Source organism: Cheilinus undulatus, linkage group 17 (assembly GCF_018320785.1).
Source record: "Cheilinus undulatus linkage group 17, ASM1832078v1, whole genome shotgun sequence".
Taxonomy (NCBI): Eukaryota; Metazoa; Chordata; class Actinopteri; order Labriformes; family Labridae; genus Cheilinus; species Cheilinus undulatus.
The window spans coordinates 30,680,469-30,700,516 of record NC_054881.1 but is presented as its reverse complement, the minus strand read 5'-3'; the positions used below and the strand labels follow the sequence as shown (position 1 = coordinate 30,700,516).

The 20,048-nt window shown below is 38.7% G+C and overlaps 1 protein-coding gene across 5 annotated transcripts in view; it reads right to left on the bottom strand.

The window, feature by feature from the left end:
- rxraa (retinoid X receptor, alpha a) overlaps nucleotides 1-20,048 on the bottom strand; it is a 164,056-nt gene that overhangs the window by 29,608 nt on the left and 114,400 nt on the right. For 2 of the 5 annotated variants that reach the window (XR_005993185.1, XM_041810643.1), the window contains exons 4-6: nucleotides 16,690-16,849; nucleotides 12,214-12,393; nucleotides 2,884-3,068 (exon numbers count right to left, since the gene is read on the bottom strand). Coding sequence is in view for 4 of the 5 variants with exons in the window: in XM_041810643.1 (XP_041666577.1) it covers nucleotides 2,884-3,068; nucleotides 12,214-12,393; nucleotides 16,690-16,849 (525 nt within the window). In the remaining variant the exon portion in view is untranslated. The remainder of the gene's footprint in view (nucleotides 1-2,883; nucleotides 3,069-12,213; nucleotides 12,394-16,689; nucleotides 16,850-20,048) is intronic. The other 3 variants (XM_041810645.1, XM_041810644.1, XM_041810647.1) reach the window with 3 other exon arrangements.

Here is a 20,048-nt window from a genome sequence, read left to right as displayed (position 1 = left end):
ATCCCAGGTGCAGAATCAACAAGATTGCAGGCATCAATCCATTCATATCTGCACAAACTTGGAGCCTCTTGACAAAACTGAATGCTGATTTGTGAGCACTGCCACCTTGTGGCAGCCACTATAACTGTGGTTTCTATTTCCTTCAGCTAACTGTAATAGTGGCATAGATAGATACATTAAAGATGTTGAACAGTTATCTGTTCTACACAGCTGGTCTGTAAAGACTACATAGAGATTTAACTAGATTATGATCACTTTCTAGCAGAAGAAAGTTGAACATAACTGATTTGTGAATCGCTTGGTAAATCTGGTGAATGTGCTGAAGCCACGGCCACTCACACTTGTCAGCTCTGTGCCAGCCACAAGAGAAACAATCACATTTATTTCATGTTAGGCAGACAATGTAGATCTAAAAAGTCAATTTCCTTTCAGGTATTCCTTATATCATTTTTTTCAGTTATGTTATGCTTCTCTCCCATTTATGAGAGGACTAAGTTATCAAAGTACTGCTTAAAACACTCCATTTCCCGATGCTGCTCTTCAAAATAAAAGTTGTCAATGATAAGTAGCATTGGTGACTTTTATTGTGACAGACTTGGCAGGAAAAGAACTGTCCATCTTCAGATACTACTAAGCTTTAGCATCCTATGTTTAATAGAGAGGAATTTAACTGCTTTGAGAGAGTCAAAGCCACAGACCACTTCTTTTCATCATCCAGTACTAAAGACAAGTCAAATATGGATTAAAACACATCTTCAGCAGGTAAGATGTTTGTTCCTCCTGCGCCTTGTTAAGCCTGATTTATGCTTCTACGCCGTTGACGCAACGCCATCGTTGACCATTTAAAGTTCTGTGTTGAGGGAATGCGTCGCCCTGCAATTCACCGCCATGCCGCTAGGAGGGTGTGGCTGTGTGTGTGTGTGTGGTTTCAGAGGGGTCACATCCGAATTCTTGTTTATCTTCTGGTCACAGTAAACAATGGCGACCGAGGTGGAGCGGGTGTGTTTGGAGTTGGAGCTCATCGATATTGATGAACAAATTCTGTTGAAAAATGTTGAAGCGCAGGCGACAGGGAAGACATTTGTGGAGGTGGTCTGAACAACTACTAAAAGAGTCGAGGCTGAAAACAGATGAGTTTACCATACTGGTTCACTCGCTGAGAGACCTGGATGAAGAAATGACATTTTGAGCGGACCAAACACAGCCCTTGCGGTCCGCGTCGCGTAGTTAGGATTGTTTGGAGGTACGTGTCAGGCTACGGCGTAGGGGTCCGCGTTGACGCAGAGGGCTACATGTAGCTATGCCATCGCCACGACACAGAAGCATAAATCAGGCTTTAAAGTGAAAAACAGGCAAGCACTCAAGCAATTAGCTTGCCCCCTGGCCTACATGTGAACTATGGCCAGAGCAGAGAGACAGATGTCTGTTTTCTGTCACAAAACTCTCTGATGCATGTAATGATCCATAGGCTGACAGATTTGGCAAATTCGCCTCACAATGAATAGAAACATAGCATGTAGCTGGCTGTTAATTTTCACTGAAGGCAGTGACAACAGCTAACTGCAGACTATTTAGATAAACTGCTTCGTGATTTTCAATTGTTGTCATGTGAGGGGTTCGGGTTAATCCCCACAGGGGCCAATGAGGTCATAGGGCGCTATTTTCGTCATTCCCAAATTAAACCTAGCTATAAAAGAGGTGAAAAACTTTCTAATGGTCTAAATCCAAAACTCAGTGACACATACAATAGATCTCAGTGTTCTCATATGTTGACACCAACCTTATTCCAACATATCCTGTCTGTTACAAACATACATTTTGGATTTCACTTTACAGGGACTTTAAGGCTTGTGTACTCTGATAAACATTTTAACAACTGTGTGAGCAGCTGAGAGTGGCACATGCTCCTCCAAATGCCCTTTACATTGTTTTAAAAATAAAAGTTGCATAGAAATTATACTAAAATGAAAAAAAAATCTCTTCATCATTTTTATTCATATTTGCAAATTCTAATTATCAGACTCAACTGCAATAATAGCAACTTGTCAAATTTAGGATTCCCAAGATTGGTCCACATCCTCAGGATGTTGTTCTAGGGTGGATTTTCATAGAGATATTGTTTAAGTTAAAAGAAGTAGGTAGATCTGTAAGACTTGTAAGTGTGCGTTTGTCATCATAATTGATTATGCTTTTCTTTTTAATTCTATGTTCTTTTGGTTAATATCACATCTATTCCTTACATTTTTATCTCATATTTAAAACTTTCTGTCTTGTTTGTCTTATGTATTTAATTCCATGATGTTAATGTGAATAATGGACTGTTCTTGTAAAAGTGCTTGTCTAGTATTATGACTGCTATGATTTTATCTCTTACAAGCACTTTGAAAATCTACATATGAATGGTACTCTATGAATAAACATGCCTTATGTCTTGCCAATTAAGATCTATCATGGTATTTTCTCACGAATAAAAATAGCAGATGTATGGTGATGTGATACAGTGTTTTCCTCAGTCAGTTTTCACCTGTGTGCAATGCCTAAGGGTTATTTATCAGGTTATAAAAGGGAAGTTGTTCTCATGCTGGCATATATTTTTTACAGTTCTGATTTGTAGCCAGGCTTAGGTTAAACTGGGTTAGAATGAAGAAAAAGGAACCATTTAGTAAACTGTAAAAGTCAGATCAATTTTGGGAGAAAATTTAAGAAAATATGCACTCACCAGCCTCTGGGTTAAATCTTAACACACCACCCTCTGTGTTTGTCTGCATGTGTGTGAATATGTGAGTGCCCACGGCCGTGAACATGCACACAAAGACTTGACTTGTTGCAGAATGATACAGGATGTGAGCGTGTGCCAAGAAAAGTATAAAAATATAAACTCACCGAGTTGGATGGCACACCGAGGTTAGTCTCAATGTAGGTTTCGGTTTTAGGTTCCACGGCCTGCTCAGCTTCCAGAATCTTCTCCACGGGCATGTCCTCGTTGGCGCAGCTGGTGGACTCCACCTCATTCTCATTTCTGTCCTTGGCTCGCTGGCGCTCCTCCTGAACGGCTGCATGTAACAAAACTGGTTCCGGTCACTACTGCTGTTTTCTGTTTTGTTATCTAACAAATATTTTGCTTATTATGTTGTGTTCAGAAGCATGTGTGAGAAAAAGAAAGAGTCAAAATAGAAGCTAAGATTGTTTGAATAGACACTAAGATTTATGTGGAGGGAGAATAGTTTACAGTATAAAATCTGCAAGGATCAATAGTTTCTAATTTGAACAAAATTTCAGTGACTCTTGGTAGTAGATAAGAGTTTCTTCTTAACACAGCCCATTTATATAGTGATTCACTTTACACCTTTTCAAGAAGCAACTATATTAAGAAAACAAGTTCTGTTCCACAAACAGGGTGCTTTCAGCTCAGCAACAGTTAGCAGAAAATGCTTGTGATTACCACATATAAGAAAAGTGGTTTTGGAGTAGCTGTATAGCAAGATAATTGTCTCCTTACAGGAGAGGAGAAAACCAGACAATAGCTTAAAACTGAATAAAGTAGAAGTAACATTCATCAGGTGGTAAAAAAGCTTCCATTCAGTGTTTAGATTGCTTTCAATCTACTGCTAATCAAATAAGTTAGTTTTCTGGTGAGCTATAAATTGAAAAATCTATAAAAGGAATTTATCAGGGCTATAATTTTTCAGCTTGTTTGACTACTATTCTGCCTCCTGGGGAGCAAATTTCTTTTATCAGTGTAGTTTTATAGTCATATTGATTTTTTTTAAAGCAAGCTCACTCTCACAAGTATGGTGAAAATAGCTATGCTATGTAATAGGCTAGAAAAAGACAGACATTAGCAAAAAAGCTTAACATGCCGATCTAGGAGGTAGTTTAGTTCACTTTCAAAATTAAACATAACTTTTTTTTTCTTTCTGAAAGCATTCCTGTATGAAAATCAAAAAGAGATTTATTCAGACAATTGAACCCTAACTTTTGTTTTTGTTTTCTAGAAACTCATAACACTTGAACAATAAAGGATGAAATCACTGTACAAGTCAGATGTTTTATTTGTTTAGAACACAGTTGCAGTAGTAGATAAAATATTTGAAAACTGTCTTTCCCAATTTTAAATGCTTGAACTACTGTACAGTACCAATAAAAAGAATCCATCCCCTTGGATAGGCTACTTCTGAAAAGGTTTTCATTGATTTTATAAACCAAGCATGGTCAATATAATTTGGATTTTTCACAAAAAACAACATGAAGTAATGTCAGTGGGATAAAAATATGTAACATAAAATTAATGACTGCATAAATATTAACCCCCTTTAAAGTGACTGACCTAATTCAACAGGTCCAGCCAAGTGGTGCTGGTAGTCTCACAATTAGTTAAATGGGGATCATCTGAGTGCAGTGAATGTGTCTCAAGTGACTGTAGTATAAAGACACTCGTGTCTGGAAGGTCCAGTCACTGGATAATCAGTATTCCTGGCTACCATTACACCATGAGAACAAAAGAACACTCCAAGCAACTCAGAGAAAAGGTTATTAAAAATAAGAATTCAGGGGTGAACACAAAAAAATTCAAAGGCACTGAACATCCCACAGATTTCAGTTAAATACGTCATATGGCTCATGTGTAAATCTGCCTACGTCAGGCCATCCTCACAAACCGAGTGACCGTGCAAGAAGGAGACTAGCGAGAGTGGTCACCAAGACACCGATGACTGCTCTGAAGGAGTTGCAAGCATCGGCAGCTGAGATGGGAGAGACTCTGCATACAACTGTTGCTTGGGTTCATCAGCAGTCAAAGCTTTATTTGAGAGTGGCAAAGAGAAAGCCACTGTTGAGGAAAACTCATATTAAATCTGAGTAGAGTTTGCGAAAAGGTAGGTGGGAGGCTCCATGTTCAAGTAGAAGAAAGTGCTTTGGCCTGATGAGATCAACATTGTGCTTTTAGGCCATCATACAAGACACTGTGTTTGGCAGAGACCAAACACTTCCAATCCCCACAAATGCACCATCCCCACTGTGAAGCATGTCGGTGGCAGCATCATGTTGTGGGGATGCTTCTTGGCAGCCAGCCCTGGAAGGCATATCAAGGTAGAAGGTAAAATGAATGCAGCAAAATATAGGACAATCCTGTTTAAAGACAAGAAGCCAAGTGCTTTGAAGTGGCTGCATCAAAGCCAAGACCTCCATCCAACAGAAAATTTATAGCTGGACTTGAAAAGGGTTGTCCAAGCCTGATCCCTGTGCAAATGGACAGAGCTTGAGAAGGTTATCAAAGAAGAATGGAGTAAAATTGTTGTATCCAGATGTGCATGCCTGATTGAGACCCATCCACACAGACTCAGTGCTGTGATTGTAGCCAAAGGTTCTTCCCGTACTAAACACTGACTTGTAGGGGGAGAAAATGTATGCAGTCAGTTGTTATACACTACATATTTTTATGAAATTGTCATTACTTTGTGGAAATATATTTTCACTATGACATTAAAGAGTTTTTTTTTTTTTTTTTTGTATTTCTTTTGGGTCAAAAATTATATTGACCATTATTGATTCATAAAATCAACAAAAGAGTTAAGCATCCAAGGGGGTAAATGCATTTTATAGGCAATATATATTTTGAGAACACAAATCGCCCTTTGAGTCGAAAACTCACTATGTACTGTACTTTGTCCTCGTTTGTATTTTCTCATACTTATTAATACATTTTCCATGGGCTTGTTCGAGTGTTTGCTTACCAATATTGAATGTTTACACACACTTTTAAGCGCTACATTCAGTGTGTCTTTGTAAACCTCTGAGTCGTGCGTGACCCTCTTTTACTACGCCAGGAAACATATCCTAGAAAATTCAATCATCAATGATTGTTGTGATAGTGCAGATGGAGTATATTCGGGACCTTAGGCCTATATATGGCACAGTGCATGCAGCACAATAATGTAAAAGGACTTTTCTAAGCTCCCCTATCAAAGGGACGTGTTCTTCAGGCAGTGCTCAGTGACAACAGCCAGCTTCTTTTCGACACAAATCATTTATAGACACATAAATAATGTATTGCCTGTCACTCCATCTTAAGGCTGTGTATGGCCGCCAGAACAGCTTGTATGAAAAACCCTGAACACAAATCAATGAACATTTTGTCTCGTACATTTTTTTTCCATGTCCTGTATGAAAAAGTGGTTGAAGAAAACTGTGTCGGCTCTGTTGTCTGATTGGCTTGGCAAGGAGACACAGGAAATGGGTTGTGTGCTGAGCAGACACCGAGACTCACTGTGGCTGAGGCAAGAGCGACCGCACCTCCACCCTCAAGTGTGGATGGAAAAGATGCATTTGTGTGAGTGTGTTTTGTCTTTTCTTAAGGCTGTAATTTACTTAAATCAAGAAAACCACTGAAAAAAGTACTGTGGCTTCTTAAAAGTTTTATCCTTCCCTCATGGATTAATAAAAAAAAAAGTTTTGGGCCTAATGTGCTGAATGATAAAAAGCTTTTGGAAACTGAATGTCAGTGTGCAAGCTTACATACACACCTAAAGAGCTGTCTTGTATCACATTCACATCACACAGTTTGTTTGCAGGATGATCTGTAGTCTCATATTTCCCCCCCCAACTCTGGTTTCTATTCCAAGTCCTGAATCAGAGAGGCCGTGGTCTCGTTGGAGTGGGGGAGCAGAGGTTGTTAGAGGAGGAGAGGGGAAAGGGGCCCCATTCTAGAGGAACTGCTGTCTGGCAGTAGAGGTCAGCCCAAGGGTAGAATACTTGTGTTGGAGTCAGCGAGAGGTGAGGAGGGCTGAAATCATGTTAGCTTTATTCTCCCCCCTCCTCTCCTCCTCTCCTCTCCTGACTGGGAGAGCATAAATTCATCTAATCCTGTTTTTCTGTGGATTCGCTTAGCCTTTTGGGCTACTGCTGCCTTGTTCTCTAACCACAGCCCTCGGGGTGCTGGGGAGGCTTAGGCAGCACTGTGAGTGAGGCAAAAAGCAGTAAATGATAATATCCTTGAAAGGAATAAGGAGCACAACAATGATATAAAAAAAGCAGAAGGGAGGGGAGGCCAAATAAAGGTCGAAACACACTGGCCTGGGTTCGAATAGCCTGCAAAATGCATTTATCCAAAAACACATAATCTTGTTTCTTCAGCTCTAAGCAGTAAGGCTGCCTACACACCAGACTAGATGATTCTAGGCCTGATTTAGGCCCATTTTAGCCCCGATTTGGGCCTGAGTTGCCCTCCTAACAAATGGAAGGATGGGGTTGATTCAAGGCTTGTCACAACACTATTTTTGTCCAAATGATTATCAAAATGTGTGGTGTCAATATGATCATTCTATTACCCTCAGTCAGAGCCTCCTGATCTTGAGTCACTAATATCAAACATGTTTGATATCTACTATTCCAGATTGAGTTGTATCCAACAGAATAACATAGAGAGAGCAGGCCAGGAAGTACTGAAGTTATATCATCAGTATGATATTGATTTGGCATATATTAGGTTAAAATGTGAATTATTGGTATTCAAGCTGGACCAACAGACCTATGTCATCTAAAGCCTTACTCATCATTATTTCTTACACATTACAGGATTGAAATCTATTCATTTGTATACATGCAAACTTTTAAAATTAAGTGTTTTAAGCAAGGGTGTAAAAAGTACACGACTAATTTACTCAAGTAAAAGTACAGTTACTGTGGCTATGACTTACTTAAGTAAAAATACTGGTCTATAACTCTACTCAGGTAAAAGCAACAGGTATTTAATTTAAAATTTACTTTAAGTACTGAGCAGATACTGAAGCGGTGTACAGTAGAATAAAATCTTTCCTTACTGATGATAATAACATGAAAAACTATGTTGTTTTGATAAAGTCATACCTGTTTGATAAAGCGAAATACAACAGCTGTTTTGGATGTGATGTGAAATCATTCTCTCGCAATTGGGGATGCATGATACTGGATTTATGCTGACATCTAAATGCAGGTATTTACAATTGATTTTAAAAATCGTGGAAGAAGGTGGAAAAAGTGCAAGATTATTGTACTGAAGTACAAGTACAGTTAATCAGTTTAAAACATACTTAAGTAAAAGTAAAAGTACTGATTTCAAAAGTACTCAAAAAAGTACAGTTAAACAAAAATCTACTCAATCACTGTAATTTGAGTAAATTTTATTAGTTAACTTTCACCTCTGGTTTTAGGACAGAAGTTTTAGGTCTTAACTCAATTAAAATATTTGCATTGTCACTGGTATGGGCTAAAATTATGATGTACATATCTGCATATCTGATAATGGCAGAATTCCGATGTCATGCATCCCTTCTGGATGTATACTTTTACAGCTCAGAAGCAAATAGCTAATACAAACACAGCTAAGCCCTTCCTCAAGTGGAAAACCGGAAAAGAAGACTAGGGCTGAGGAATTACAGCAACAACTCTATAATATCCCATGTCAAGACACACAAATGTTCCTCTCTTTATTGTTTGTCACTGCTAGGGATGGAGATTGAAACCAGGGTACATAAGAAACACATTTGGTATTTTCCAGAACCCAGGAATAAATAACATTAGAGGTTATTAATACTGCTATTGAGTCTCATGGGTTCTGTGACATAACATTAATTTATTTTATCATTGTTGTAAAAACGTAGGCCTTCATCAATTCTTGCAAGGAAAAAAACAAGGTAAAGGGACATTAGCATTATGCAAAATGTGAAACCTTGAACTGGTTTGAAGAAAAAAACAAACAAACAAAAAAAACTCAGGCAGTGCTGGGAGTAGCTTGCAATCACAACACTGCTTCAGCTGTAACAGGACAATTTTCTTTTTAATCTGCTTGGATCAGCACTAAAAAGTGCTCCCAAACCTTGTAGTAAGTCCTGTTAGTAGAAATACTAGTCTAATGTTGGAATCCATAGTAAAATCAGCAAAATTAAAGATAAGCTATCCTAATGTCATTTTTGTGCTGCTCACATGCTCTTCAACTGCCCTTGCTTCACATCACTCTGTATAATCTATGCTCTCTATATCTGTATCCTGTAACCACGTTGACCATAATGCAGAGTGACAACGATTGATTTATTTAATGTGCGAATGAGTGCTGCTGAGAGCGCTAATATTTTTAACACCTCCAAGGAGTGTTAAAATTCACACCTCACTGTCTGTTTTTCTTCCCTTCACACAATACATCACATCTCTTCCAGGTTTTATTGGCTCAGTAATCTCTAATTGAAAGTGCTTTACTGTACAGCCCCACAGTCACAGAACAGCATGGATCTAAGGTAGGAGTCATCTGCCAGGACTGGAGGCTCATTTGTGCAGCATCAAACAAATACAACCTTTATAAACAATGCAAGTACTTAGGAGCCAGTGCCATTTATTTAGAGATAATGAAGAGGGTGCAAGGAATTGTGCAAGTCAAAAAGATGTGGGATAGATGCTTCACTATTTGTTTATATTTTATATGAAAAAAATGTCTTCATCCTATCTTCTTAGACACTTGCACATTAATTTGCATGCTTCCTCGGTGTTTAGCCAGAATATTAAAGCAAATATTCTCTTTCAATGAAACACTGCAGCTATTAGTCTGTGATGTGCTTTTCAGGAAGCAGTCCAAAGTATCATCAGCAAAAAAAAAAAAAAAAGAGCTTGTTAATTATTAGTCAGGCCTGTTTTAATTTGAGTCAAACTTAATTTTAGCTTTAAACTTTAAAGGTCTTTCTTCCACAACTACATGTTCTATATATGTGGCCTAACCCTGCAACTGATTTAACCTCAGAGAGCATTTAAAGGGCAGGAGCAGTATGTGAGTTTGGTCAGTAGCCTCTAATTTAAAGTATGTGGTGTATGTTTTCACCGTGATGTGCACTAACAAGACATTATCTAATTTATAGACCCTGATTTAATTTTGTGCATAGTGTCCTGCAAAATGAGCACACAAAAAGTGTTTGTGTTTGTGAAAACAATCTGGTTCACAATAACTAGATAGGCAGTTCCATTCATTTTCTTAGTTTATCCAAAGCATCAGGAGCCCAAGGTAGGCAGGGTTTCTAACTAACGGTGATTTAAAGAGGATGCAAAGCATGGAAGTTAAAGCTCCACTGCTATGTTTTTATTTCTATATTCTCAATAATTGAACTCGACTCAGGATTGCCTTTTCTTACAAGTTGTCACATTGTTCACACATATAGCTCTAATGACTTAATGCCTTTACAACAGCCACAGGAGTACATTTATATTTTAAATGAGAGAAGCACATGAAAATAGAGGTTCTGAAGTGGGGACAAAGCTCAGCACAGCTCTGTTTGTGTATTTTTATGTATGTGTGTCTTTCTTAGAGCTACACAGGCATGCAAGGAGGAGCAATCAAAGCCAGATTGTCTTTTTAATCAATCCCGGATGTTGTTGGTCTTATAAATAGTGAAAATTGAAAACGCATGAAACTTTTGGCATGCGTTTCCACGAAGTTTAAAGAAGCAGCTGTGTACAGTTCTATGATAAGTGGTGTTTGAAGTCAGTGTGATTAATTAGCTTGATTTTGTTATTTTTCTGTGATTAGTTAATCAAAAGAACGAGGATGGTGTGACAGGCATATGCTAACTGTTCGACTTGAAAGTACCTTTAGTGAAACCTTACTTTTAATGTGGATGACCTTAATTGTGGAAATAAACTTACTGGCATCTTCTTGGATTGCAACATGCAAAAAAATATCAGAAAACATCAAAATCACCTTGGTTTTGAGTTTACTGTATTTCCATTGTGATTATGAAAAAAATCTGTTTTCCTGTTCCTTATAAAACGTTCTTTATAAGGTTGCACAATTGCCATTTTAAAACGACTGAAACAAATATTCTTCTTTAACCATTGCATATTTAAGATATTTTAGATGATTTTTGATTCAAACCAATTCACAACACATCCCTATTTCCTATAAAAAGGTGATTATTTCAGCATCTACTTCAGTCTGCTTTGCACTTAGATGCTATACATTACTGACATTAAAAACTTAATAAAACATGGCCAAGATATATTTTTTTTCGTATATTTATAGCATTTTCACAGCTAATTACAATAATAAAGAATACAGCAATTTATGCTTAAATTGTAAATTAATTTTAATATGAATAAAATGTGTGGGCATAAGCAGGAACTTTGTCAGTGGAAACCCGATCATAAATCTAAAGGCTGTACTGCTGACAATGCTGTAGGAGAGCAGGTGTTATGCGTAAACTAGTGAGCGTGTTAACTGCTAACTTTTCCGCTATGTGTAGTTTGTTGTAGCTACAACACTGTTTAAACACTGAACATATTCTGTTATGTCTAATGTATGCTTAGAAGATATGATTTTAATGAAAACAAAACAAAGGGGCTCTCTGAGTTTTCAATATCAGATACTAACCCATATGCATGAGTGTAGTCATTAGTTAACACAGTCACTCATTAAACCATAACACCGGTTTCTGATGTGACAAAGACAACAGAACTGAACTCAGACGTGGACCGTTCTTGAAGAAGCTACAAGTCTGGACAGGCTGCCTCCTACCTGGGATTTTAGAATGCACAATCAGTCTTAAAACTTTTCTTTTGTCAAACTGGGACAGGCTGAGTAACTAACAGCTCCACAGACAGTACTGGCAGTACACAAGTGTGCCAGCAAGATAATGTCAACATTGAGAACAAGCATTGCTAATGCTAACAGCGCAGCATATGAGTCATACATCCTCCTGGAGCTGAAATGACAAACGATGAAAATACCAGCAGTGTGTCTGATGTTGAAAATGCTCCCATAATGTGATAAAGTGTGTTTAAATAAATAGATTCTAGGATATTTTGGATTGATTCAGAATAGTAGAGATCAATATATGTGATTCTGACGTGAATCGATTTTTTATAGCAATACAGGAAAAAAAAAAAACCTCCAAAACCGGTGAAGAAACTTTTTTTGGTGCATGTAGAGTTTCTTACTTTCTATTGTCATCTCCTCTGACATCATTTGTGATACAGTAGCCTCAACACACTACACTAACTAGTAGGTTACCGAGTCTTCTTTTTTCACTGCCTCCTCCTGATCTTCTCTCCATTTTCTTTAGGTTGGAAATTAAATGAATATATATATATTTTTTTGTTCCCAAAGAAGATAATTGTCAGTACTGGTATATGGTGACAGCCCTAGTAGAGACTTGAGGGAAAGTGAAAGTGGGACTTTATCCTGAAAGGTATGTGCTGTACCTTCTCTCTTCATTCCCATGGCTAAACACTTCTGGTAGCGGCAGTACTGACAGCGGTTCCTCTGGCGTTTGTCAATGACACAGTCCTTGTTGTCACGACATGTGTAAGTCAGGTCCTTTCGCACTGTTCTCTTGAAGAAACCTTTGCAGCCCTCGCAGCTGTATACCCCGTAATGTTTACCTGTGGAGAGACAAAGAGAGATACATGGTGTTAAAGGCATCCAGAGAAGAAAATCATTCATGAGTCTAAATTTTTCCCTCTGTCTTATTGTGTAGTTGATATGTAAGGTTGCCAGTGAGATGACAGAGCCACAGGCTGGTGCTGACTGACACAGCACTCTTGTTTTTTCTGTTGGGTAGTAAGTTGTCTGCAACTTGCTGACCACACAAGCTGCAAACATTTAACAGTTTGGGAGCAGAACCTTAACACTTTGAGACAGCATGCAAACATGCGAGAGCCTATGAATTAGGTAGTAAAAACACATGGCCCTCATGGATTTGTGTTACGGTACTCTTACATCCCCGATCTTAACAGTGCTTTCTTCTGTTGTATGATGGATGAATTAAGTTTGCATTCAGAAGAGTTGCTCAAACTGTTTCTTTGTTAGCTCTTTCCAGCTCAGACCACCAGAGAAGATAAATAAAGTCCCCCAGGCACAGCTAAATGAAGCATGACCTGCTATTAAACATTGTTTTGATTTTCCCCTGGGGTCCATGTAGCACCAATGACGCAGGATGACACTATAACTGTCCAAAGAATTAGATATCCCTCTTCATCCCGGGGCAGAATACTTTTCCTGGATGTCCCCGGAATAACTTTTTAACACTAAGTTATTTGTTAATTGTGAAAAACTGTTATGATGGCCTTGCAGATGACCTAAGTGAAATGTTCTTGTGGTTAAATGGTTTATTTTGCTGTTGACCAAATGGTAAGTGTTAAATAAGAGAGTCCAAGAATGAGCATGTGCTGGGTAAAAAAACAACTATGTCCTTAACTAAACTGATCTTTTTTCCCTAAAATTAAAACCTTACAAGACAGATTTGGGAAATAAAGATTAAGACATCTGAGCAAGACGTAAATCCGATTTGAGGGGTAAAATTGCATTCAAAAAGTTGAAAAAGAAAATAAGAACATGAGTGCCCGCCATGAATAATAACCTGATTGACAACCATGTACAAAAAAAGTGTATGTCGAGTTCAAGTCTGCAGCCTTTCCAAACACTAAAGCAAGACCTAGCACATCATATATTGATGGATTTTAACCATTTGAATTATAAATTACCTGAAGGAATAAATGTTAGCAGCTGACATTTAAACAGAACCTCATAAAAGTTTAAAATGCAGTTGTCCTTCAATTCAAATATCTCACTTCTAACAGAAATGTTTCATCTTTTACTCATTTAGACTGTGCATTGCTCTTGAATAGTTTCTGCTGCCTTCAGTTGCCTGGACTCCTTCATTTTCCACAAGTGGAAGAAAAGTTTTACAAAAAAAGCTCACCCGTATCATGACAATGTTGGCGTCACCATGCTTCACGGTAGGGATACTTTCAGATGAGTGATGGGTTTTGCCTGGTTTACCTCACACACAGCATGTCTCTATTTCAGTAAAAGCTGAACTGGGCTTTGGTTTCATCAGACCGTACCATCTTTTGCCTCATGATTTCAGTTTCTTTCATGTGCCTTTTCAGTGCTGACCTCATATGCATGTTCTCAGGAGTGGCTTCTTTTTCTGGCCACGCCGCCATTTAACCCAGATTTGTGAAGAATCCCACTGACTGTTGTCTTTCCAGGAAGATCTCCCAAATGCAAGAGTGCAGCAGTATGTAGTTCTGCCAGAGCAGTCTGTGGGGTGTTCAGTGACCAAAGTTCATCTTTGGATCTTCTTTGGAGGTTTCTCAGTGTGGTCACAACACCAGCTTTAGTAACATGCTGGATAGTCCCACTTTCTTTTCATTTGGTCATAATGAAGTCTTGCATAATACCAGCTGCTGAAGAACTATTTTTATACCTTTTCCCACAATTCTTCCCCTAAATTATAGATACTATTCCCTAAACTTCTTGGTTATGCTGTGAGTTGTGCATTTTTTAAAAGTCACCTCCTTCAATTATGGTTAAGGGATTTCATATTTATAATTTAAGTATATTTTTAAGAATTTGTTGATTAAACCAGCGCTGGCATAATGGGACATTTGGTAAAGTTGAGTTATACAATCCTAAAAAAATTGAAAGTATTTATATAAAAGTATAGTGCTGCCATCCATATAAAAGAAAAAACTGCCACTGTAAAGGGTAGAAAGTTTAATGTGCTCTAAAGACGTTTGTGACTTTATTATAAGATATTTTAATCGTATTAAAACACAAAAATTTAGACAAAATCACAACAATATCTTGTAGCTTATCTTGTACTACAAAAGAATAGTACATGATAAAAGACTGATGGCACAGCTGCAGAAAACATTTTCATTAAAAACAACAACAAAAAAAAAGAAACTGAAATATCACATGGACATAAGTATTCAGGCCCTTTTCAAAAACACTTGAAATTTAACTCAGGCTTTCATTAGGAGATTTTGGAAACTCCAAGCAGTCATGTGTTTTGCACTGAGGAGAGGCATCTGTCTAGACTCTGCCATAAGCCTAGATCAGCAGAGGGCTGCAGTGATGGTTGGTCTTCTGGAACTTCTGGAGCTCAGTCATGGTGACCATTAGGTTCTTGGTCACCTCTCTTACTAAGGCACTTCTACCCCGATTCCTCATTTTTGTCGGGCTGACAGGCTCTTGAAAGTGTGCTGGTTGTGCCAAACTTCTTCTTTGAGGATTATAGAGGCCACTGTGCTCTGGGGAACCTTCAGTGCAGCAGAATTTTTTATAGCCTCCCCCACATCTGTGCCTGTCAACAATCCTGTTTCTGAGCTCTGCAGGCAGTTCCTTTGACCTCATGGCTTGGTTTTTGCTCTGATATGCATTTTCAGCTGTGAGGCCTGCAGAGAGGTGTGTTCCTTTCCAAATCATGTCCAATCAATTTAATTTACCAAGTGGACTCCAACCAAGGTGTAGAAACTCACAAAAATCAAGAGAAATGGGAGGCACCAGAGTTCAATTTAAAGTGTTTTGGCAAAAGGCCATAATACTGTCAATGTGATATTTCAGTTTTTATTTCTAATAATTTGCTATTTTTGTTTTTTTATTCGATTGGATTGTAGCATCAGACTGCAACATGAGAAAGTTGAAAAAAGTGAGAGGGGTATGAATACTTTCGGAATGCATTGTATGTTAGTTGCAGATTCAGGTAACATCTGTTGAAACGATACTGCGACATCAAACATTACTGGGGAGAGATCTTGTTTAATTATGCACAACAACATAGCTCTATTCATTAATCAAACCTCACTGTCAAAGTATCCAAAAGATCTTAAATCAACTAATGTTCTCTGAGGCAAGCCATAAACATCATACATGTAACAGGAACGAATGATGTTTACAGCTGAATGTAACATCATACATTCGTTCAATGCATGCTGTGTCATGAAAGCTGGTGTGCAAGTGTTAATATCTGTGAGCATTATAACCTACAATCACAGTTAGGTTTGAGGGACAAATTTATTCTAGGTCTTTATGTGTAAGAGCATTTGAGTGTTTTCGCATGTAGAGCAGGGTGAATGGAGATATAATTGTATGGTTTAAGGGGTGGGGGTGTTGGTACACTAATGCAGTGGTGGGGAGCAGTGGTGGGATGTAGCTGAGTCTTTCTTTTTATTCTGAGGACACCAATGAAGCCAATGTGAGCAGGCTTAAAAACAGAACCTTTTGTATATTTATGTTTTTTTTTTTCTCACAGGCTAGTATGCCATGGCGTTGTGCGAAGTACTAAAAAGCATGTTAGAAGGATAGAGTGCATCTGTTCAGCTCACCCTTTCCTGCTTTTTTGGTTGTGACTGCAAATTGAATGTAATTTACTACCAGAAAATCTGAAATATAAATCGCCCTTGTATATAATCCCATCTGTTTTCTGAATCTCTCAATGGGGAAAGGTTTCAAACTTCACCCTGCATGATGCCTCCCATTTTGTTCAGCAATTTCCACATCGAGCAGTCTCTGTGCATCCATGTTGCACTTTAAGTACCATCTGTTTTTGCCATACAAATTTTGCGCATCTACTAGCTACAGTATTGTAGATGAGCTCTTGGCCTCCGGGGAGGTACGCCGTAACAATGAAGTAAAGTGGTGAAATGGTGGGGGCAATCCCTGCTGGTCTAGTCTCAGTTGTTATGTACTCCAGCACATTCTAAGCAGTGAAGCTGCCTTTTCAATGCACAATGAATGGAGGGAATTTTCAATCGCTTTAGGTGTCATGCAGGATTTTCCCAGTGGCAGCTGCAAACCACTTGAGGTAATGGTGTAATGTGTGTGGTTACTGTGAGGTCAGTTCATCATGGTCATTCAGAGTGTCTCCATGACAGTGTGACTTCACTCACCTGAGGAGCGATCACCACAGATGGCGCAGATGTGTTTGGTGAGCGACAGAGCCGTTCCCGAGGGCTGGGCGGGCACCTTCATGACGCCGTTGAGTCCCAGCGGGGGCTTGATGTCCTCCGTGCTGCTGACCGAGTTCATCGGAGAGTTTAACTGGAACATCAACACACACAAAAACACACCGACAGGTCACAAAGCTGCTCCCACTAAACTCAAAAACCTGCAACATCATACACGCCATTACACAGGCCCGTCACATTGCTGAGCTGTTTGCGCATAGTTATCTGATGACATTAACTATTGAACAGGGGCCAGGTCTTCTGAGGAGAGACAAGGTTTGGTTTCATATACAAGCAAGGAAAATAAATCAGAGTGAATTATGTCATTGCAGATCATCTTGAACAATTCATAAATACAGAAAGTGAAAAAGGATGTTATGACTTCTGATGCTCGATACAGATGGTCAGCAGCTCCTTTTGCCCTCTTTCATTGCTCTTTCTGTGTCTCTCCTCCCTCCTGTGTCGGATCTAAATCTAGCACAGCAGGATCCTGCACCACTCCACCCAAGGAACTCTTTTATTCATGCTCTCAACAAGCCCCGCTGGCTCCCAAATGTTCAGCACTAGCATAACTCCCCTGCAAAATTTAACAGTACAGCGGAATAAAGAGAGAGCATTTGTTTTAGCAGCAGAGCAGCTGCAGCCCTTAGTCTTAGTCCAATTGCAGCCTCCCCCTCTCTCTGAAAGAAAAAATAGTCTAAAAAAATTATCCGAAAATGACCTCTCCTCGCCTCTTGCTAAAAGTGGAGAGCGAGGGGAGGCTAATTATGATAACTAGCACCATGCTGTTTCCACTGGAGATAAACATTAGGGAGGCAGGATATAAATTATCCCAAATGTGCAGGATGGACTCGCAGCTATGCAGCCATTAGCACCAGCCTATGTAGAAATTAGAAAAGTAAAAGCACAAGTCTGCTCGACTAAACTTCTGCTAAGATGATATTATGGTGGGAAAAATAAGAAATCAAATATATTCAGACAAGCAGATCACACCCACATTATAGAGGTGAGAGACACAGCCCAGTTGGCAGAGCAGCCACATGGTGTCATATAGCCAGACGTGTTTTCATTAAGTTACCACATATGAGACATGTCTGATAGCACTAACATTTCTTGGCCCTAAATTTGGCTCTTAAAGTACAGGAGAAAATCTGTCTCCGTCTGCAGGGATCAGGCAAGACAGAACAACCATTTTGTTTTCATGAAGATGAGACAAACATGGGAGTCGAAGAGTTTGTTGTCCTCAGCTGTGTTTACAGTGATCTGACAGAGAACATTAGCTGCACCCTGGAAGGGTAAAGAGACAAATACACTGCAGCAAACAGTGCCCTTTAACAAATATAAACTATGTAAATAAACAGCCACAAAGTCCATATGTATGTTGGCATGTGGCTCCGAAACCTGACAGAGGGTACGTTTATTCATCAGGCTTAGGGCTGCCAGTGATGCATTAAATCAATCTCACATCAATAGGTGGTGTAACATGGAATAATCGCTAAAAGAGACTAATCACCTGAGTTAATGTATTAAGCAAACACTGGGTCTTTCGCAATATAATGATGTCTATTTTTACTGTTTAAGAATATTTCATCTCAAAGGGATCATAATAGAAAAACCTGAATCAAGACTATTTTTATGGAAGATATTAAAAATAGCAGGTCTGTCTGACAACTGCTGATGACTTTCTATACATGTGTACACCTTATATAAACACATTGCATTTCTGTGTGGCACCACAGCTGCACTACTGTTGACAGGAAGGCTCTCAGCCATGTTTTATTCCAGCACATTGAAGATCACTGGGACCCAGCATCCAGCACTGGAGGACATCTGCAGCTCAGGCTGCCACAGAAAAGCTTTATACATCTGATGCACAATATTATCAGTATGATATCAGCAGATATTAGCTTGAAAAATGGATTATCATTACCGGCAGATCTGAAAACCTCTGCCGATATTTACATCCGATATATTGGCTTTAAATATTGGTTGTATCCAAATAAGTTTGTGGAGTTTTTGGTAGGACCAACAGATCTATGTCAGCTGAAGTCTCTTGTCTTTGTTCCTCCTCATTCCTTAAACTTTAAAGTGGGTTTTAAGGACAGGAGGGTCAGTTCCAGGCAACATTTACACATCAGTATCGATATCAGTATGAATTTGTAAATATTGGCATATCAAAAAGTGGCTAAAATCCAATGTCTTGCATCCCTAGTGAAGACCCATTCATCTATGCCATCTTCTAATTTACATACAGGCCCCTACCAACCCATGTCTTTAGGTTTAAGAACAGTTTCATTCCCAGAAAAGTAAAGCATCTATAATGTCCCTCATAGTGTTTACTCTGACTGTCATTGTTGCAGGTTTGCCCTCTCTTGATGGCAACTCTGCACAAGATGGGCCTTAAACTTAGTGACAACTTTTTCTGCTGCAGTTGTGTAAGTTATAGACATTGAACCTACATACCTGGGTAGGCATGTTATTTCAGGATAGAAATAACACAAATTACAGTTATGAGAAAAAAAAATATCTACTGATGGAGTCAGCAAAATCTATTAGTCAAGATTCTTGAAATAGGATATAGATTACACATGGGTACACATTATATGCTGCACTGCTGGATACTTTTACTGAAAATGCAAGCTACTTTATTCTTATTAAAATTTTTAAATATATATTTATGACTGTGATGTTTTCATTCATCACTTTGTTGTTTTTATTTCTCACTGCTTTATTGTTTCTATTCACTTCATCAATATAACACAGATGGAAGGTTGTTTACCAACTTTCTTTCTACCTGGGACAATGGTAATTAATCCATCTCAATCAGCCAAACAAAAGAAATCAGTTTAGACTTGGAAAAAAAAATGTTAATGCTCACAAAGCAGGAGAAGGGTAAACAAGGTTATCACAGTGTTTCCGAGTATCGAGAACTGGAGTGAGGAGTGTCATCAAGAAATTCAAAAAGAGCCACAGCACAGAACAAGCCTGGCAGAGGTAGGAGGAGAAAGATTTCAAAGTCTCTGGAAATAAAACTAGTGAGAAATGTGTCTAAAGACCTAAGAACACAGTTCTTAGCCAAGACACAAGTGGATGACCTGGTAAGATGGGGATTGTTGTCTCAAAGAAGACAGGAATGGACTTTGAGGTTGCAGATGAATTAGAATAAAAACAAAAACTCCACTTCTGCAGAAGAAACACCTTCAAGTCAGAATGAAGTATGCTAATAAAACCTAGAGAAAGATTATTCATACTGGAAACATGTCCTTTGCTCAGATTAGACCAAACTAAAGGTATATGGCCAA